Source organism: Mixophyes fleayi, chromosome 3, assembly GCF_038048845.1.
Source record: "Mixophyes fleayi isolate aMixFle1 chromosome 3, aMixFle1.hap1, whole genome shotgun sequence".
In the NCBI taxonomy this organism is placed as follows: domain Eukaryota; kingdom Metazoa; phylum Chordata; class Amphibia; order Anura; family Limnodynastidae; genus Mixophyes; species Mixophyes fleayi.
The window spans coordinates 25,575,842-25,594,602 of NC_134404.1; the positions used below are offsets into that span (position 1 = coordinate 25,575,842).

General features: G+C 44.1%; 1 protein-coding gene across 1 annotated transcript in view; it reads left to right on the forward strand.

Annotated features, from left to right (window-relative positions):
* Positions 1-200: 200 nt before the first annotated feature.
* LOC142143090 (cysteine-rich venom protein TEL1-like) overlaps positions 201-18,761 on the forward strand; it is a 79,364-nt gene continuing 60,803 nt past the window's right edge. The window contains exons 1-3 of the mRNA XM_075200803.1: positions 201-270; positions 6,259-6,393; positions 6,583-6,689. Coding sequence (XP_075056904.1) covers positions 201-270; positions 6,259-6,393; positions 6,583-6,689 — 312 coding nt within the window. The remainder of the gene's footprint in view (positions 271-6,258; positions 6,394-6,582; positions 6,690-18,761) is intronic.

Below are 18,761 nucleotides of genomic sequence, written 5' to 3' on the forward strand. Positions count from 1 at the left end.
CAATGCTGCATGGGGACTGGAAAGCAGTGGGATGTCCTTGTCAAAAGAGGTCATCCCATGATTGGATGATGGTTTAATCTATTAGTCGATTGCAACATATTGGTTCATTGTTAAATGATAGTGTTTAAAAAAAACTATTGTAACTATGAATAACAATACAATTTTCCTTTAATATAACTAGGGGTAATATTCCGAGTAGCATGGCCACTCCATACGCTAAAGGAAAACCTTGCTCAGAATGCAAAGGAAAGTGTGAGGACAAATTATGCGGTAAGAACATTGTTTTATATTTGTGTTTGATTTGGTATTAGTAGTATTCCCATAACAGGAATCTTCACAAGTGGTGGCAATGACTGACAAAATTTATATCTGTGTGTGGCTCAGTGAATAAGGATATGCCATAAGCAGAGATGAGCCAACTAGTTAGAAATCCATATCTAATGAAGGACACTTACATAAACAATTTTCAATACGGGTCACAAATTGATGAACTGCAATGAATATTGCATACAAACTGTATCACTGTCACGTTCTTTACAGCAAGATGGAGCTAACTATTAGATAGAGTTGGCGCAGGCCAAACCAGGACATGGAATCTATCAGACCCACTAAATTTTACCGGGAACCGCCAGAAGGTGGTGTGGGTTTCACTACGGAAGGGTTGCAGGTCGCCGGTGGTAGTCAGCATATCGATACTGACTACCACGACAATACTTACCCCGACGTGGTGACCCTGAATGGTTCCTTTCCGACATGGCTCCAGGACGACTGCTGTGACCGACGACTGCAAGGGATCGCGACCTATGAAGAATCTGAACAGTCTTGATGACGTCACTGCGATGCTCTTTTTCTTGCTGTTAAGGTGGAGATGTAAGCGTGCGGGCATAGACAATGTACTTTGCTTAGCGTTGCGATCCCTTGCAGTCGCCGGTCACAGCAGTCGTTCTGAAGCCAGGTCGGGAAGGAGCCGTTCGGGGTCACCATGTTGGGGTAAGTATTGCTGGAATAATGGCAACCATTATTCCGTACACCACCCAGGTCGCAACCCTCTGAACTTTCTACTAGCGTGAAAGATGTAGCAAGGGGTGGCTAAATCCGAGTACCTCATCAGCAAGCAGGGGTCTGGAACACACATGGGCAATAAGCAATACAATAGGGAGATCTCTACAATAGGGAGATCCGTAATCATAGTCAACAATCCAAGTTTGCAGGTTGCAACCCCCAGAATGTTGTACAACATGATAGATGTAGTAAGAGGTGGCTACAATAGGGAGATCCCTACAATAGTGAGATCCGTAATCATAGTCCAAAACACCAGACAGAGTCAAAGTACCAGAAGGAGAATCCAAAACCAGTGTCAGAAACAGGCCGTGTCACACAGTGGGAGTACACTTAAGCTTGCAGGAAAAAGGAATCAGAGAAGCCAGACATCTAGGAGGTAAACCTCTTGCTCTGACACCACTCTAATGTTCAGAGCTGCATGGGGAGTTGAATTCCACGCCCTGCGGTCACATGACCGCATCGCCGCTGGAAATTGCTCATGCTCATGGACAGCCGGAAAATACACAAATTAGTATAGAGCATGGCCACAAAAAATACAAAGTATTTCATATTCCTGCAAACATTAGTTAAACATTATGGGTCTGAGTCATTAAGGAAATTAAGGCAAAAAAGGAGTAAATGTTTCCTAGGACATACCATGTTACAATGCAAGGGGTGAAAATTAGTTTATTACCGTATATACTCGAGTATAAGCCGACTTTTTGAGCACATTTTTTACGCTGAAAAAGCCCCCCTCTGCTTATACTCGAGTGAGTCCCGTTCTTTCAGCTCTTAACTTCCGCAGTGGAACGCATGTGCGTTCCACTGACAGGAAGTTCGGCATTTGGAACGCAAACTTGCTTTCCAAATGCCAAACTTCCTGTTAGTGGAACGCACATGCATTCCACTGCAGAAGTTAAGTGCTGAAGAAAATCCCTCTCTCCCTACCAGGCACAGAGGAGAGTAAACACAGGGGGACACATCCAGAGCTCCTCGTCAATGAGACAATGCAAGATGTGTGTACTGTCCTAAAGACAGCCTAGTAGGAGACGGACGCAGTACCTGGAGTGAGCAGTTTATCTAGTAATTATTAATGACAAACATATCCTCTCCAATATTTTCCAAATTGTGGCATCTGCTATCCCATGTGAACGCTATATACACTATATATACACTATATACACCTTACTAATATGGTTGCTGATTTTTTGGTACATTTGTAGACATTTTGGGAGCCTGAGCTTATTAAAAGAAGCAAGTTTTTTCCCACCCTAGGCTTATACTCGAGTCAATAAGTTTTCCCAGTTTTTTATGGTAAAATAAGGTGCCTCTGCTTATAGTCGGGTCGGCTTATACTCGAGTATATACGGTATTTTGCACATACGTTAAACACTGTCCGTTTTTTCATGTAGCACTCAAATACTTGATAGCTTTATTTTTATGTTGCAATTTAAAGTTGATCTAGAACATGCCCTACCCCAACTATAAGTCTTTCCTCACATTTCAAATTTACCTCCCCCCTCCAATGCAACATGGGTTTGCCCATGTTCAAAGTTACTCCTTTTTTATGCTTTGCTCTCCTTAATGACTATACATCTAACTTTCATAGAGGTATTATTTCATGGGATTAGTTATGTAATTGTGGATGGATTGTCATGTAAGAGGCTGGCAACATATTCCATGGAGGTTGCGTGTCAGATACTATTAACGTCAGCACTCATAGATGGTTGTGAAATCTTCTTTCAGTCGCTAACAATTTGGAGCTTAGATGTGTTACATATGTGGTGAACCAGTTTATCAGTGGACTTTTCAACTGATCTGATTGGTTGGTAGAGAAGTATAATCAAAGGATCTTTGGTTAGCTGTTGGGTAGCAGTCTGAGTGATTAAAGTTTAATACGTCACCCGAAAACCAGGATATTATTGGACATTCCCTACAAATATGTAGGAAATGTTCCATGTTCACATTTCCTTTAACAAAAGTTGGATGCTTGAGGATATATGGTGTGGAGTGAATCGTATACCATTGTGTATACATTTTCTAAGTATTTACTTTGATAGCTGTGTTGATTGCTGATCTTGCTACATTTTGACGAATGAGCAACCATCTTTCCCGGTTCAGCGTGACCCCCAAATCCCGGTTCCAAATTTGTCCATATGATTCATTAGGCTGAAGGAAAACTAAGTAGAACTATAAAGGAATGAGATATTACTACGTCTTGAAGGGTTGTACATGTATTTGCACACAATAGATGTTGGAAAGCTAAGCTTTGAAGATTTTATATGGGCTTGTATGAAGCTTTTTGAATGTAGTAGAGTTGGAGTGTAAGGAATATTACATTTTTCGCACATGTCGGTGAAGGAGATCGGAGCTAAATTCGCCCATGATATGATGAAAGCTGGACAAGCCTTTTGAGATCCAAGGTTCTGCAAAGATTGCTGTACAATCCAGAGGGAAGAGTTGGTGTTTCCAGATTGCAATCTTATTTTGCACTTTCAAACACCCATTGGGAAAATGTCAGACGCCGCCCCTGCGCCTCCTGGTTAGGCAGGGACAGACGTCTGTCTCCTGAGCGCCCCGTTACCAAGCAACGTGGACGCGTCTTCCGGCGGAGAGGTGTGAAGGCGCGCCCGTCACTATAGCAACGGGACGCGCTTCTGGATTTCCTGTCGGCAGTGAGAGCAGCTGACCGCCGATCCGCTGCCCACCAATGAGGACGGACCACTTCCTATTTATACTTTGCTCTGACACCATTAGGGTGCCAGAGCAACTGGTTTACCTAGGCTCCAGCGTTCCTGTATTAGTGTTATCTTGTCTCCTGTGTTTGACCCGGCTTCCTGACCTCGCCTTCGGATTCTCCTTTTGTTCCATCCTGATATTCTGGTTTTGACCTCGGCCTGCTGACCATTCTCTGTCTCCTGATTCAGTACCTCATCTGCCCGGTTGGTTCCTGACTCTGCCTGTTGACTACGTGTTTCTCCGTATCTCGCAAGTAGCTACCTGGGGGGGCCGCGACCTGCATGTCGTTGCCGCTAAGTCCAAACTTCCTTGCAGGGGTCCCTGGTGAATACCAGCGGCGTGTTAGACTCCGCGCCTCCTGGTGTAGTAGTGCCTATACTTGCAGGTACTAAAGTCACATCTGTGACAGTTTTCTCTGGCCATGTCAACCGACTCAGCTAATGAGCCCTCTGCACGTGACCTTCTACTCCACCTGGCTCATAGGGTAGAGAAACAAGAAGCGGAGCAGGCACAGTTACTTCACTGTATCCAAGAAGTCGCAACTCGTCTTGAGACCCTCCAGGCCTCCATGACTTCTGCTCAAAATGTTCCCGTGACTACTGCGGCTGGTGCCGCCACCTCCTCCTCACCTGCAGTGGTTTCCTCAGCAGCCCTGAGACTCTCTCCACCGGTCAAATTTGACGGAGAGCTTAAAAAATGCAGAGGATTCCTTAATCAGTGTCTTATCCACTTTGAATGTAATCCGGCATCTTTTTCCTCTGAACGCATTAAGGTGGCATTTATTATGTCCTTATTACCCGGACAGGCCCTTGCTTGGGCCTCCCCCCTGTGGGAGCGAGATGACCCTATGCTGTCCAATGTCAACACCTTTATTGAAACCTTCAATTTTCAGGTTTTTGATGAGCCCGGACGCATCTCCTCGGCTGCCTCCAGTCTCCTTAACCTCCGCCAAGGATCCCAGACCGTCGGGCAGTATGCAATACAATTCCGCACTCTGTCCTCTGAGCTCAGTTGGAATAACGAAGCTTTGGTAGCAGCCTTTTGGCAAGGACTGTCAGACCGAGTTAAAGATGAGTTAACCTCTCGTGAGCTTCCCGCTGACTTGGATTCCCTGATTTCTCTATGCAATCGCATTGATCTACGTTTCCGTGAGCGTACTCAGGAACGTGCCACTTCCAGACGGGTCTCTACTCGCCTTGCTCCCATGTTCCAAAACCCAAATTCATCAAGAAGAACCGATGCAAATCAGCCGTTCCTGGCTTTCTGCCGAAGGAACGTCAACAACGCTTCAAGCAAAACTTATGTCTGTATTGTGGAGATCCTGGTCATACCATTTCGTCTTGTACCAAGAGACCGGGAAACGCTCCCTCCTAATCGGTGGAAGGGAGGCCGATTTAGGAGTTGGAGTTATTACTCCCTACACCACTTCTAGCAATGACTGCCTCATGCCTATCTCCTTGCATACATCTGTCGGCCCCTTTGAGACCTTAGCCTTTGTGGATTCCGGCTCTGCCGGAAATTTCATCTCCGCCACTCTGGCATTGCAACTCCAATTAGCTACTATCAAATTGCCTCAGCCGCTATTCCTCACCGCGGTAGATGGGAATCGGATCTCCAACGGGTTTGTTTCTCACATCTGCGCTCCTGTTCGGCTGACGGTAGAGGTGTTACATTCTGAAGTCATCGAGTTCCTGGTTCTTCCTCATTCTGTCAACACCGTCATTCTAGGATTACCTTGGATCAAGCTTCATTCACAACAATTTGATTGGAATCGTGCGATGGTTACTTCTTGGGGCTCACAATGTTTTAAGTCCTGTTTGTCTGGTCTAAAACCAGGTCAGACCTCTATTCCTTGTCATCATATATCTCCTCACATTGAATTACCACCTTCATATATTGCCTATCAAGATGTGTTTTGCAAAGCTGCAGCTGAGATCCTGCCTCCTCATCGGCCATGGGACTGTTCCATTGAATTACTACCTGATAAACCACTTCCAAAGGGCAGAATCTATCCCATATCTCTCCCCGAGAACACTGCTATGACCACTTATATCTCTGAGAATCTTCAACGTGGCTTTATCAGGAAATCCTCCTCTCCCGCGGGCGCGGGATTTTTCTTTGTCAAAAAGAAAGACGGTTCCCTACGGCCGTGTATTGACTACCGGCGATTGAATGCCATCACCATAAAGAACAGATACCCGTTACCACTCATCTCGGAGCTCTTTGATAGAATCGCTGGATCTAAGGTCTTTACTAAATTAGACCTGCGGGGAGCGTATAACCTCATCCGTATACGCTCAGGAGACGAGTGGAAGACTGCATTTTGTACTAAAGAGGGCCACTTCGAATACCTAGTAATGCCCTTCGGGTTGTGCAATGCCCCCACTGTCTTTCAATCTTTTATTAATGAGATTTTTCAAGACCTTCTCTACATCTCTGTAGTAGTTTATCTGGATGACATCTTAATCTTTTCTTCAGACTTGGCCAGTCATTGTGATCATGTAAAAGAGGTCCTGTCTCGTCTACGAACCAATAAGTTGTACTGTAAGCTTGAGAAATGTGTATTCGAGAAGCCACAGATTCCCTTCTTGGGCTATATCGTGTCAGGGGCCGGTCTACAGATGGATCCAGTCAAGTTATCTGCCATCCTCAAATGGCCTAGACCTATGGGTCTGAAAGCTACCCAGAGATTTATTGGCTTCGCCAACTATTACCGGCAGTTCATTCCACAGTTTTCTTCTATCATCGCACCTATTACCGCCCTGACTAAGAAAACTGCTAATCCTCATGTTTGGTCCACAGAGGCCATCGACGCCTTCGAAGCACTCAAGAAAGCCTTTTCTTCCGCCTCTGTGCTTGTTCAACCGGATCAAGATAAATCATTCCTGGTTGAAGTGGATGCTTCTGCGGTAGGAGTCGGAGCAGTTCTTTCACAAGAATCCATCTCAGGAGGACTACTGCCATGTGGGTTCTTTTCTAGGAGATTCACTTCCTCCGAATCTAACTACGGAATTGGAGATAAAGAGTTATTGGCGGTCAAGTCTGCGCTTGAAGAATGGCGTCATCTTCTGGAGAGGGCTCGTCATCCAGTTACTGTATTCACCGACCACAAGAACCTCATCTATCTCCGGGATGCTCGGTGTCTAAATCCCCGGCAAGCCAGATGGTCCTCATTTTTTGCCCGCTTTAATCTCATTCTTACTTATCGTGCTGGTTATCTCAATTCCAAAGCTGATGCCCTCTCCCGCTCTTTTGATGTCTCCGATTCTTCACCCACTACTGTACCTCCACCAGTTTTTGAACCCTCCTGTATTGTAGCCATCACCTGTACTCCTCCTGTGGGTTGTTCTTTCCTAGAACCGCACCTACGCTTAAAGGCGTTTCGTTGGGCTCATGCCTCTATGTTTGCTGGTCATGCTGGTACTGAGAAGACTCTCTCGCTGTTATCTCAACATTACTGGTGGCCAACTGCCCGCACGGATGTTCGAGAGTTTGTAGCCTCATGCTCTATTTGTGCCCAGAATAAAGTGCCTAGACAATCTCTCGCTAGACTGTTACAGCCTCTTCCGATTCCTGATCGTCCTTGGTACAGCATCTCGATGGATTTTATTACTGATTTGCCACCCAGTAGAGGCTTTAACACCATTTGGGTCACAGTAGACCGGTTTTCTAAAATGGCCCATTTTGTTCCTCTAAAAGGTCTTCCATCTGAATCTAAATTGGCACAAGTCTTCATCAAAGAGATCTTTCGTCTCCACGGGTATCCTCTGGAAATAATCTCTGACCGAGGCGTCCAGTTCGTGTCTCGCTTCTGGAGAGCCTTCTGCAAGGATATAGGTATTGGTCTCAAGTTCTCCTCTGGATATCATCCCCAGACGAACGGCCAGACGGAGCGAGTAAACCAAGATCTAGAGCAGGGGTAGGCAACCTGTGGCTCTCCAGGTGTTGTGAAACTACAAATCCCAGCATGCCTTGCCACCTATCTGCTGGTTATCTACTGGCAAAGCATGCTGGGACTTGTAGTTTCACAACACCTGGAGAGCCGCAGGTTGCCTACCCCTGATCTAGAGGCTTTCCTTCGCTGTTTTTTTATCTCATAATCAGTCTAATTGGAGTCTTCTACTACCTTGGGCCGAGTTCACACACAACAATCATGTCCATTCTTCTTCTGGTTTTTCTCCCTTCTTTACTGTGTATGGGACTCATCCTACCCTCCCCACGTTCTCTTCCACTTCCTCCACGGTTCCTGCCGCCCATGCCATGACTCAAGATATGGCTAAGTTATGGGCTACCACCAAAGAGAACCTTCTGAAATCCGGACGGCATTATAAATCTTCCGCTGATCATCGTAGAAGAATTGTGCCAGCTCTCCAAGTGGGGACAAAGTGTGGCTATCCACCAAGAATCTAAAATTACGGGTTCATTCCATGAAATTTGCACCTCCTTTTATTGGACCTTTCCCAGTGACTCAAGTAATTAATCCAGTTACTGTTAGACTTCAACTCCCTCCGGGAATGAAGATCCATAACACCTTCCATATTTCTCTCCTTAAACCGCTGGTCCTCAACAAATTTGTTCATTCCTCTACTGTTCCTCAAGCCATTCCAACTACTATGGGCAATGAATATGAGGTTAGTCAAGTCCTTGCTGAACGCAAGATTCGAGGTCGATTACAGTACCTAGTACACTGGAAGGGCTTCGGCCTGGAAGAAAGATCTTGGGTCTTTAATGAAGATTTGCATGCTCCTAGACTGTTGGCCGCTTTTCTTAAATGTCGCTCAGTACCTGGTGTTTTTCCCAATTGTAAGGAGAGGGGTACTATCAGACGCCGTCCCTGCGCCTCCTTGTTAGGCAGGGACGGACATCTGTCTCCTGAGCGCCCCGTTGCCAAGCAACGGGGACGCATCTTCCGGCGGCTAGGTGCGCAGGCGCACCCGTCACTATAGCAACGGGACGCGCTTTTGGATTTCCTGTCGGCGGTCAGAGCAGCTGACCGCCGATCCGCTGCCCACCAATGAGGACGGACCACTTCCTATTTATACTTTGCTCTGGCACCATAAGGGTGCCAGAGCAACTGGTTTACCTAGGCTCCAGCGTTCCTGTATTAATGTTATCTTGTCTCCTGTGTTTGACCCGGCTTCCTGACCTCGCCTTCGGATTCTCCTTTTATTCCATCCTGATATTCTGGTTTTGACCTCGGCCTGCTGACCATTCTCTGTCTCCTGATTCAGTACCTCATCTGCCCGGTTGGTTCCTGACTCTGCCTGTTGACTACGTGTTTCTCCGTATCTCGCAAGTAGCTACCTGGGGGGGCCGCGACCTGCACGTCGTTGCCGCTAAGTCCAAACTTCCTTGCGGGGGTCCCTGGTGAATACCAGCGGCGTGTTAGACTCCGCGCCTCCTGGTGTAGTAGTGCCTATACTTGCAGGTACTAAAGTCACGTCTGTGACAGAAAATAATGGCAAATACACACTGCGATTTTACCTGCCTCTATAACGCGTTTCACATGCATTTTTACTGTGTTTTTACTAGCATTCATTGGCTTTTCAATGCATTTAAACAGAGAAAAGCATGGAAATGGAAAGTAGCATTACTAAAACTTTACCTCTATGCAACACATATAAAAACGCTAATGTTTATAGTAACAGCAAAAACAATGTTTTCTAGTCTTAAAACCATTCACATGCATTTTACAAATAATAAAAACACATGCAAAACGCATTTAAAAAATGCCAGTGGGTATATGACCATATTGCGGTAACATTTCATGATATTTCAGGGGGCAAGTTGTATTATTATTTTTATGATGATTATTATTATTATTATTATTATTATTATATTATTATTCAAAATAAACAGCAAATGAGATATATTTTATTTTATTGATCTGCATTTTGTTAAGTACTGTAGCACAAAATATACAAGTATGTCACCTACAAATCTAGATGATAATGTTATTTTTCCTTTCATTTCAGTCCCAGATCCAGAATAGAATGTATGAAAAGAAGAATCCAAAATCTGACCACGGCTTACATTGCCCTTCTTGCTTTTTTTATTTTAATTGAATAAATAAAACAGAAAATTCACAATCAAAATAGACAGGTTGTAGTCATTAAATTAAATGAAAATATGTAATTTGTAATATTTCACCACGTTGAAAGTGACTTTCATGCAAATCGATTTAATTTTTTAACTTTGTATTTTACTACCCCCAGCTAGTAAAACCACGGGGGTGGGGGGTAAAGCCTAGCACTTATGGAGAACAACCCCACCCTACCTGCAAGTGATTCTTCTGCAAACACTAATGTGTGAGGTTCTTAGGTGGAACATAATAGGACGGAACCCTGACAGTGTCAGACACAATGGAGACCAATGCATAAGACCCCGACAGCTATACTAGTTGGGGGTAGGACAGATCAGGGTAACAATAAATTTTGCTTTGATTTATCCTTTACAAGAGCTCTCCTGATTATTTCAGTTAGTATCACTATGACAGAGGGACTAAATAATATTATATTAGAGGATAAAATGTATTGTCTCATCTTATCTTCACTACCCACACTACCAAACCTCTCTGAAAGTTCATCCAAGATCCCAGGTCTCTGACTTGGATCAAAAAATAAACTGGCTTATACAAGAAACAGAGTGGTCTTCAATTATCAGATCCATATGATGAGAGTCTCCACATTAACATAGATATCACAGTTGCAGAATAACCTGTACACAAAAATGTTTCTATTCAAAAACTTATGATATAGTGATATTTAAAACCCTAATCAATTAGAATGTATGACTTGTTATGTGCTTGGTGCAACCATCAGCTTTTTGTTATATCAAAAAAGCTTGATATAGGGGTTCCGCCGAACATCGTGACTGCACACACTTCCTGGTACTAGGGTCCTCCAACATCGTGGACTTCTCCTCGCACCTATATGGAGTGCTAGGAAAGATCTACGATGTTATGTTGCCGTGAAGTGCACTCGTGATCTTTCCAGAGGCACTCCGTGGACAATTGAATTCCCCCATAACGTTTGCTAGATGTTGTCTTCAAAAATGCTATAATATGCCCTGATGTAGAGTTGTATGCTATATGCTATAGTTATAAAGATATGTGTGACTCAGCATACTACGTTACATGTATGCAGGGGAGGGCTGGCATATTTTAGCCTGGTGGTTTCAAGACCCAACTAAGCAGCCTATTAGGAACATTTTAAAGGTAAAAAATGTAGGTGGCCCAGTGACCCAGCCCAAGGTAGTTCACTATGAAAACGGCCCAAGGTGCGGATGCCCCCCTGCCTCCCAGCCCAGCCTGCCCCTGTATGTGTGTACATCATGAAGATATGTTTAAAGTGCATCAGATGCTTTAAATGTATGATATGCTTTAATCGTGTCATGATGTGCTAGAGATGACAGTTATCAACATCAATGCGATGAAGATAACTGTCGATTTAATGTGTTGTGAGTAGGGATGAGCGCACTCGGATTTATGAAATCCGAGCCCACCCGAACGTTGCGGATCCGAGTCGGATCCGAGACAGATCCGGGTATTGGCGCCAAATTCAAAAGTGAAACTGAGGCTCTGACTCATAATCCCGTTGTCGGATCTCGCGATACTCGGATCCTATAAATTTCCCGCTAGTCGCCGCCATCTTCACTCGGGCATTGATCAGGGTAGAGGGAGGGTGTGTTAGGTGGTCCTCTGTGCTGTTTAGTTCTGTGCTGTTTAGTTCTGTGCTGTTTAGTTCTGTGCTGTTTAGTTCTGTGCTGTTTAGTTCTGTGCTGTTTAGTGCTGTGCTGTGCTGTGCTGTGCTGTGCTGTGCTGTGCTGTGCTGTGCTGTGTTCTGCAGTATCAGTCCAGTGGTGCTGTGTGCTGTGCTCTGTCCTTCTGAGGTCAGTGGTGCTGCTGGGTCCTGTGCTGTGTCCTGTTCAGTCCAGTGGTGCTGTGTCCTGTGCTCTGTGCTTCTAAGGGCATAGTTATTTCCCCAATATTCCCCTGTGTTTAAAAAAATAAAAAAAAGTTTTTTTAAAAAATACCAAAAACTACTTTAATTTTTTTTAATTACCACAAAATTTGCACAACCAATCCTGCAGTATAAGCCCATTGGTACTGCAATATTACCAAGTTCACACATTCAGCAGTAAAAGTCCAGTGGTACTGCAATATTACAAAGTTTACACATTCTGCAGTATCAGTCCAGTGGTGCTGTGTCCTGTGCTCTGTCCTGCTGAGTTCCGTAGTGCTGCTGGGTCCTGTGCCGTGTCCTGTTCAGTCCAGTGGTGCTGTGTCCTGTGCTCTGTGCTTCTAAGGGCATAGTTATTTCCCCATTATTCCCAAGTTTTTAAAAAATAAAAAAAAAGTAAAAAAAAATAAAAAATTTAAAAAAAAAAAAAATATATAATAATTATAACCAAATTTGCAAAACCAATCCAGCATTATAAGTCCATTGGTACTGCAATATTACCAAGTTCACACATTCTGCAGTATCAGTCCAGTGGTGCTGTGTCCTGTGCTCTGTCCTGCTGAGTTCCGTAGTGCTGCTGGGTCCTGTGCCGTGTCCTGTTCAGTCCAGTGGTGCTGTGTCCTGTGCTCTGTGCTTCTAAGGGCATAGTTATTTCCCCACTATTCCCAAGTTTTTTAAAAATAAAAAAAAAGTAAAAAAAAATAAAAAATTTAAAAAAAAATAAATATATAATAATTATAACCAAATTTGCAAAACCAATCCAGCAGTATAAGTCCATTGGTACTGCAATATTACCAAGTTCACACATTCTGCAGTATCAGTCCAGTGGTGCTGTGTCCTGTGCTCTGTCCTGCTGAGTTCCGTAGTGCTGCTGGGTCCTGTGCCGTGTCCTGTTCAGTCCAGTGGTGCTGTGTCCTGTGCTCTGTGCTTCTAAGGGCATAGTTATTTCCCCACTATTCCCAAGTTTTTTAAAAATAAAAAAAAATAAAAAATTTAAAAAAAAATAAATATATAATAATTATAACCAAATTTGCAAAACCAATCCAGCAGTATAAGTCCATTGGTACTGCAATATTACCAAGTTCACACATTCTGCAGTATCTTGTGCTACATATAATGGAGACCAAAAATTTGGAGGATAAAGTAGGGAAAGATCAAGACCCACTTCCTCCTAATGCTGAAGCTGCTGCCACTAGTCATGACATAGACGATGAAATGCCATCAACGTCGTCTTCCAAGCCCGATGCCCAATCTCGTAGTACCGGGCATGTAAAATCCAAAAAGCCCAAGTTAAGAAAAAGTAGCAAAAAGAGAAACTTAAAATCATCTGAGGAGAAACGTAAAGTTGCCAATATGCCATTTACGACACGGAGTGGCAAGGAACGGCTTAGGCCCTGGCCCGTGTTCATGACTAGTGGTTCAGCTTCACCCACGGATCTTAGCCCTCCTCCTCCTCCCCCCCCCTACAAAAAATTGAAGAGAGTTATGCTGTCAGCAACAAAACAGCAAACAACTCTGCCTTCTAAAGAGAAATTATCACAAATCCCCAAGGCGAGTCCAAGGGTGTTGGTGGTTGTCAAGCCTGACCTTCCCATCACTGTACGGGAAGAGGTGGCTCGGGAGGAGGCTATTGATGATGTAGCTGGCGCTGTGGAGGAACTTGATGATGAGGATGGTGATGTGGTTATTGTAAATGAGGCACCAGGGGGGGAAACAGCTGATGTCCATGGGATGAAAAAGCCCATCGTCATGCCTGGTCAGAAGACCAAAAAATGCACCTCTTCGGTCTGGAGTTATTTTTATCCAAATCCAGACAACCAATGTATGGCAATATGTAGCTTATGTAAAGCTCAAATAAGCAGGGGTAAGGATCTTGCCCACCTAGGAACATCCTCCCTTATACGTCACCTGAATAACCTTCATAGTTCAGTGGTTAGTTCAGGAACTGGGGCTAGGACCCTCATCGGTACAGGGACACCTAAATCCCGTGGTCCAGTTTGATACACACCAGCAACACCCTCCTCGTCAACTTCCTCCACAATCTCCATCAGATTCAGTCCTGCAGCCCAAGTCAGCAGCCAGACTGAGTCCTCCTCAATACGGGATTCATCCGAGGAATCCTGCAGCGGTACGCCTACTACTGCCACTGCTGCTGTTGCTGCTGTTAGTCGGTCATCTTCCCAGAGGGGAAGTCGTAAGACCGCTAAGTCTTTCACAAAACAATTGACCGTCCAACAGTCGTTTGCCATGACCACCAAATACGATAGTAGTCACCCTATTGCAAAGCGTATAACTGCGGCTGTAACTGCAATGTTGGTGTTAGACGTGCGCCCGGTGTCCGCCATCAGTGGAGTGGGATTTAGAGGGTTGATGGAGGTATTGTGTCCCCGGTACCAAATCCCCTCGAGATTTCACTTCACTAGGCAGTCGATACCAAAAATGTACAGAGAAGTACGATCAAGTGTCCTCAGTGCTCTTAAAAATGCGGTTGTACCCACTGTCCACTTAACCACGGACATGTGGACAAGTGGTTCTGGGCAAACGAAGGACTATATGACTGTGACAGCCCACTGGGTAGATGCATCCCCTTCCGCAGCAACAGCAACAGCTGCATCAGTAGCAGCATCTACAAAATGGCTGCTCATGCAAAGGCAGGCAACATTGTGCATTACAGGCTTTAATAAGAGGCACAACGCTGACAACATATTAGAGAAAATGAGGGAAATTATCTCCCAGTGGCTTACCCCACTTAGACTCTCATGGGGATTTGTGGTGTCAGACAATGCCAGTAACATTGTGCGGGCATTAAATATGGGCAATTTCCAGCACGTCCCATGTTTTGCCCACACCATTAATTTGGTGGTGCAGCATTACCTCAAGAGTGACAGGGGTGTGCAGGAGATGCTTGCGGTGGCCCGCAAAATTGCTGGACACTTTCGGCATTCAGCCAGTGCCTACCGCAGACTAGAGGCACATCAAAAAAGCTTGAACCTGCCCTGCCATCACCTCAAACAAGAGGTTGTGACGCGCTGGAACTCCACCCTCTATATGCTGCAGAGGATGGAGGAGCAGCAAAAGGCCATTCAGGCCTACACAGCCACCTACGACATAGGCAAAGGAGTGGGGATGCGCCTCAGTCAAGCGCAGTGGAGACTGATTTCCGTGTTGTGCAAGGTTCTGCAGCCATTTGAACTTGCCACACGAGAAGTCAGTTCCGACACTGCCAGCTTGAGTCAGGTCATTCCCCTGATCAGGCTGTTGCAGAAGCAGCTGGAGAAAGTGAGGGAGGAGCTGGTAAGCCATTGCGATTACACCAAGCATGTAGCTCTTGTGGATGTAGCCCTTCGTACGCTTTGCCAGGATCCGAGGGTGGTCACTCTTTTAAAGTCAGAGGAATACATTCTGGCCACCGTGCTCGATCCTCGGTTTAAAGCGTATGTTGTGTCTCTGTTTCCGGCGGACACAAGTCTACAGCGGTGCAAAGACCTGCTGGTCAGGAGATTGTCCTCTGAAGAGGACCGTGACATGCCAACAGCTCCACCCTCATTTTCTTCCACATCTATGGCTGCGAGGAAAAAGCTCAGTTTTCCCAAAAGAGGCACTGGCGGGGATGCTGATAACATCTGGTCCGGACTGAAGGACCTGCCAACCATTGCAGACATGTCTACTCTCGCTGCATTGGATGCTGTCACAATAGAAAAAATTGTGGATGATTACTTTGCTGACACCATCCAAGTAGACATGTCAGACAGTCCATATTGTTACTGGCAGGAAAAAAAGGCAGTTTGGAAGCCCCTGTACAAACTGGCTCTATTTTACCTGAGTTGTCCCCCCTCCAGTGTGTACTCGGAAAGAGTTTTTAGTGCAGCGGGGAACCTGGTCAGTGAGCGGCGAAGGAGGTTGCTTCCTCACAACGTTGAAAAAATGATGTTTATAAAAATGAATAATCAATTCCTCAATGAAGTACAGCACTGCCCTCCAGATAGTACAGAGGGACCTGTGGTTGTGGAGTCCAGCGGGGACGAATTGATAATGTGTGATGAGGAGGAAGTACACACTGTAGGGGGAGAGGAATCAGAGGTTGAGGATGAGGACGACATCTTGCCTCAGTAGAGCCTGTTTAGTCTGTACAGGGAGAGATGAATAGCTTTTTTGGTGTGGGGGCCCAAACAAACCAATCATTTCAGCCAAAGTTGTTTGGTAGGCCCTGTCGCTGAAATGATTGGTTTGTTAAAGTGTGCATGTCCTATTTCAACAACATAAGGGTGGGTGTGAGGGCCCAAGGACAATTCCATCTTGGAACTTTTTTTTTTGCATTATATGACCAAGCAACAGTCGTTTGCCATGTTCAAAAAGTAAAACCAAATGTAAAAAAATTCAAGAAATTAAACCAAAAGTAAAATGCCGTGTCATAATTTAAAACAAGAGGTATTGACGTGCTCTAAAACTACTGTATTGTTGTTTATATTTTATAAACACTACACTTGAAAGCTTGAGTCTTTCAATAGAAAAGTAACTGTCCATTGCACGAATATTTGCAACAGGGACAATTTTAGGGTTAAGAAAGTCAACTAATAACACTTCGACGCTGTCTGTCTTTATAAACACTACACTTGGAAGTTGGAGGAGGTATTGTGGCCCCGGCACCAAATTTACTACCGGGGCCACTCCACTGTGCAGTCCATATTTAGGTGTATCAGATATTAAACAACGGTGACAGTTGATGCCCAATTTTTTAATTATATTGTGGCCTCGGTACCAAATTGTGTACCGGGGCCACCCCACTACGCAGTCCAGATACTTGTTTGGTGGAATTCAGACCAGTTGAGGGTTTTATTATTATATTGTGTGGACCACTCTATCTATACCACACTACAACTCTATACCACTCTATTTCATACTTTAATTCTATTTCATACTTTAATTCTATTTCCTACTTTAATTCTATTTCCTACTTTAATTCTATTACTAATTAATTACCATAAAGAGGAACAAAATAAACCAATTTTACCAAAAGTATAATATGACTTAGACTTACAAACACTACACTTGAAAGATCGTGCCTTTAAATGAAAAAGTCAGTCTTCATTGCACAACTATGTGCAACAGGGACAGTTTTTTGGGTTTACAAAGTCAAACAATAACACTTTGACCCTGTCTGTCTGGGATCTCAATGACGAATTGTCTGTACCATGTTTGGAGGAGGTATTGTGGCCCCGGTATCAAATTGGGTACCGGGGCCACCCCACTATGCAGTCCAGATACTTGTTTGGTGGAATTCAGACACGTGGAGGGTTTTTTAATTATATTGTGGCCTCGGTACCAAATTGTGTACCAGGGCCACCACACTACGCAGTCAAGATAGATAGATGCGTATTGCGTATCATAGATAAAGTACATTCAGTGGTGTGGGGCAAATTGAAAAATATTCAAAATGCCCTGACATTATCAAAAACAAGAGGTTGTCACACGCTAAAACTCCAACATGTATATGATGGAGAGGATGGAGGAGCAGCCGTATGTGTAGTGTAATGCAGATCTGTTAAAGGTTTTTTATATATTTTATTGTGGTGCCCAGTGCCCACTCCTCTACGCAGTCCAGGTACAATTATTGGTGCGAATCATAAAAGTTCAGGGTTTTTAATATATTGTGGTGACCCACTCCTCTACGCAGTCCAGGTACAATTATTGGTGCGAATCATAAAAGTTCAGGGTTTTTAAGATATTGTGGTGACCCAATCCTCTACGCAGTCCAGGTACAATTATTGGTGCGAATCATAAAAGTTCAGGGTTTTTAATATATCGTGGTGACCCACTCCTCTACGCAGTCCAGGTACAATTATTGGTGCGAATCATAAAAGTTCAGGGTTTTTAAGATATTGTGGTGACCCACTCCTCTACGCAGTCCAGGTACAATTATTGGTGCGAATCATAAAAGTTCAGGGTTTTTAATATATTGTGGTGACCCACTCCTCTACGCAGTCCAGGTACAATTATTGGTGCGAATCATAAAAGTTCAGGGTTTTTAAGATATTGTGGTGACCCACTCCTCTACGCAGTCCAGGTACATTTATTGGTGCGATTCATAAAAGTTCAGGGTTTTTAATATATATTGTGGTGACCCACTCCTCTACGCAGTCCAGGTACATTTATTGGTGCGATTCATAAAAGTTCAGGGTTTTTAATATATATTGTGGTGACCCACTCCTCTACGCAGTCCAGGTACATTTATTGGTGCGATTCATAAAAGTTCAGGGTTTTTAATATATATTGTGGTGACCCACTCCTCTACGCAGTCCAGGTACAATTATTGGTGCGAATCATAAAAGTTCAGGGTTTTTAAGATATTGTGGTGACCCACTCCTCTACGCAGTCCAGGTACAATTATTGGTGCGAATCATAAAAGTTCAGGGTTTTTAAGATATTGTGGTGACCCACTCCTCTACGCAGTCCAGGTACAATTATTGGTGCGAATCATAAAAGTTCAGGGTTTTTAATATATATTGTGGTGACCCACTCCTCTACGCAGTCCAGGTACATTCATTGGTGCGATTCATAAAAGTTCAGGGTTTTTAATATATATTGTGGTGACCCACTCCTCTACGCAGTCCAGGTACAATTATTGGTGCGAATCATAAAAGTTCAGGGTTTTTAATATATTGTGGTGACCCACTCCTCTACGCAGTCCAGGTACAATTATTGGTGCGAATCATAAAAGTTCAGGGTTTTTAATATATTGTGGTGACCCACTCCTCTACGCAGTCCAGGTACAATTATTGGTGCGAATCATAAAAGTTCAGGGTTTTTAATATATTGTGGTGACCCACTCCTCTACGCAGTCCAGAAAGATACCTTGTTGCAACGTTTTGGACTAATAACTATATTGTGAGGTGTTCAGAATACACTGTAAATTAGTGGAAATGCTTGTTATTGAATGTTATTGAGGTTAATAATAGCCTAGGAGTGAAAATAAGCCCAAAAACTTGATTTTTAAACTTTTTATGTTTTTTTCAAAAAAAA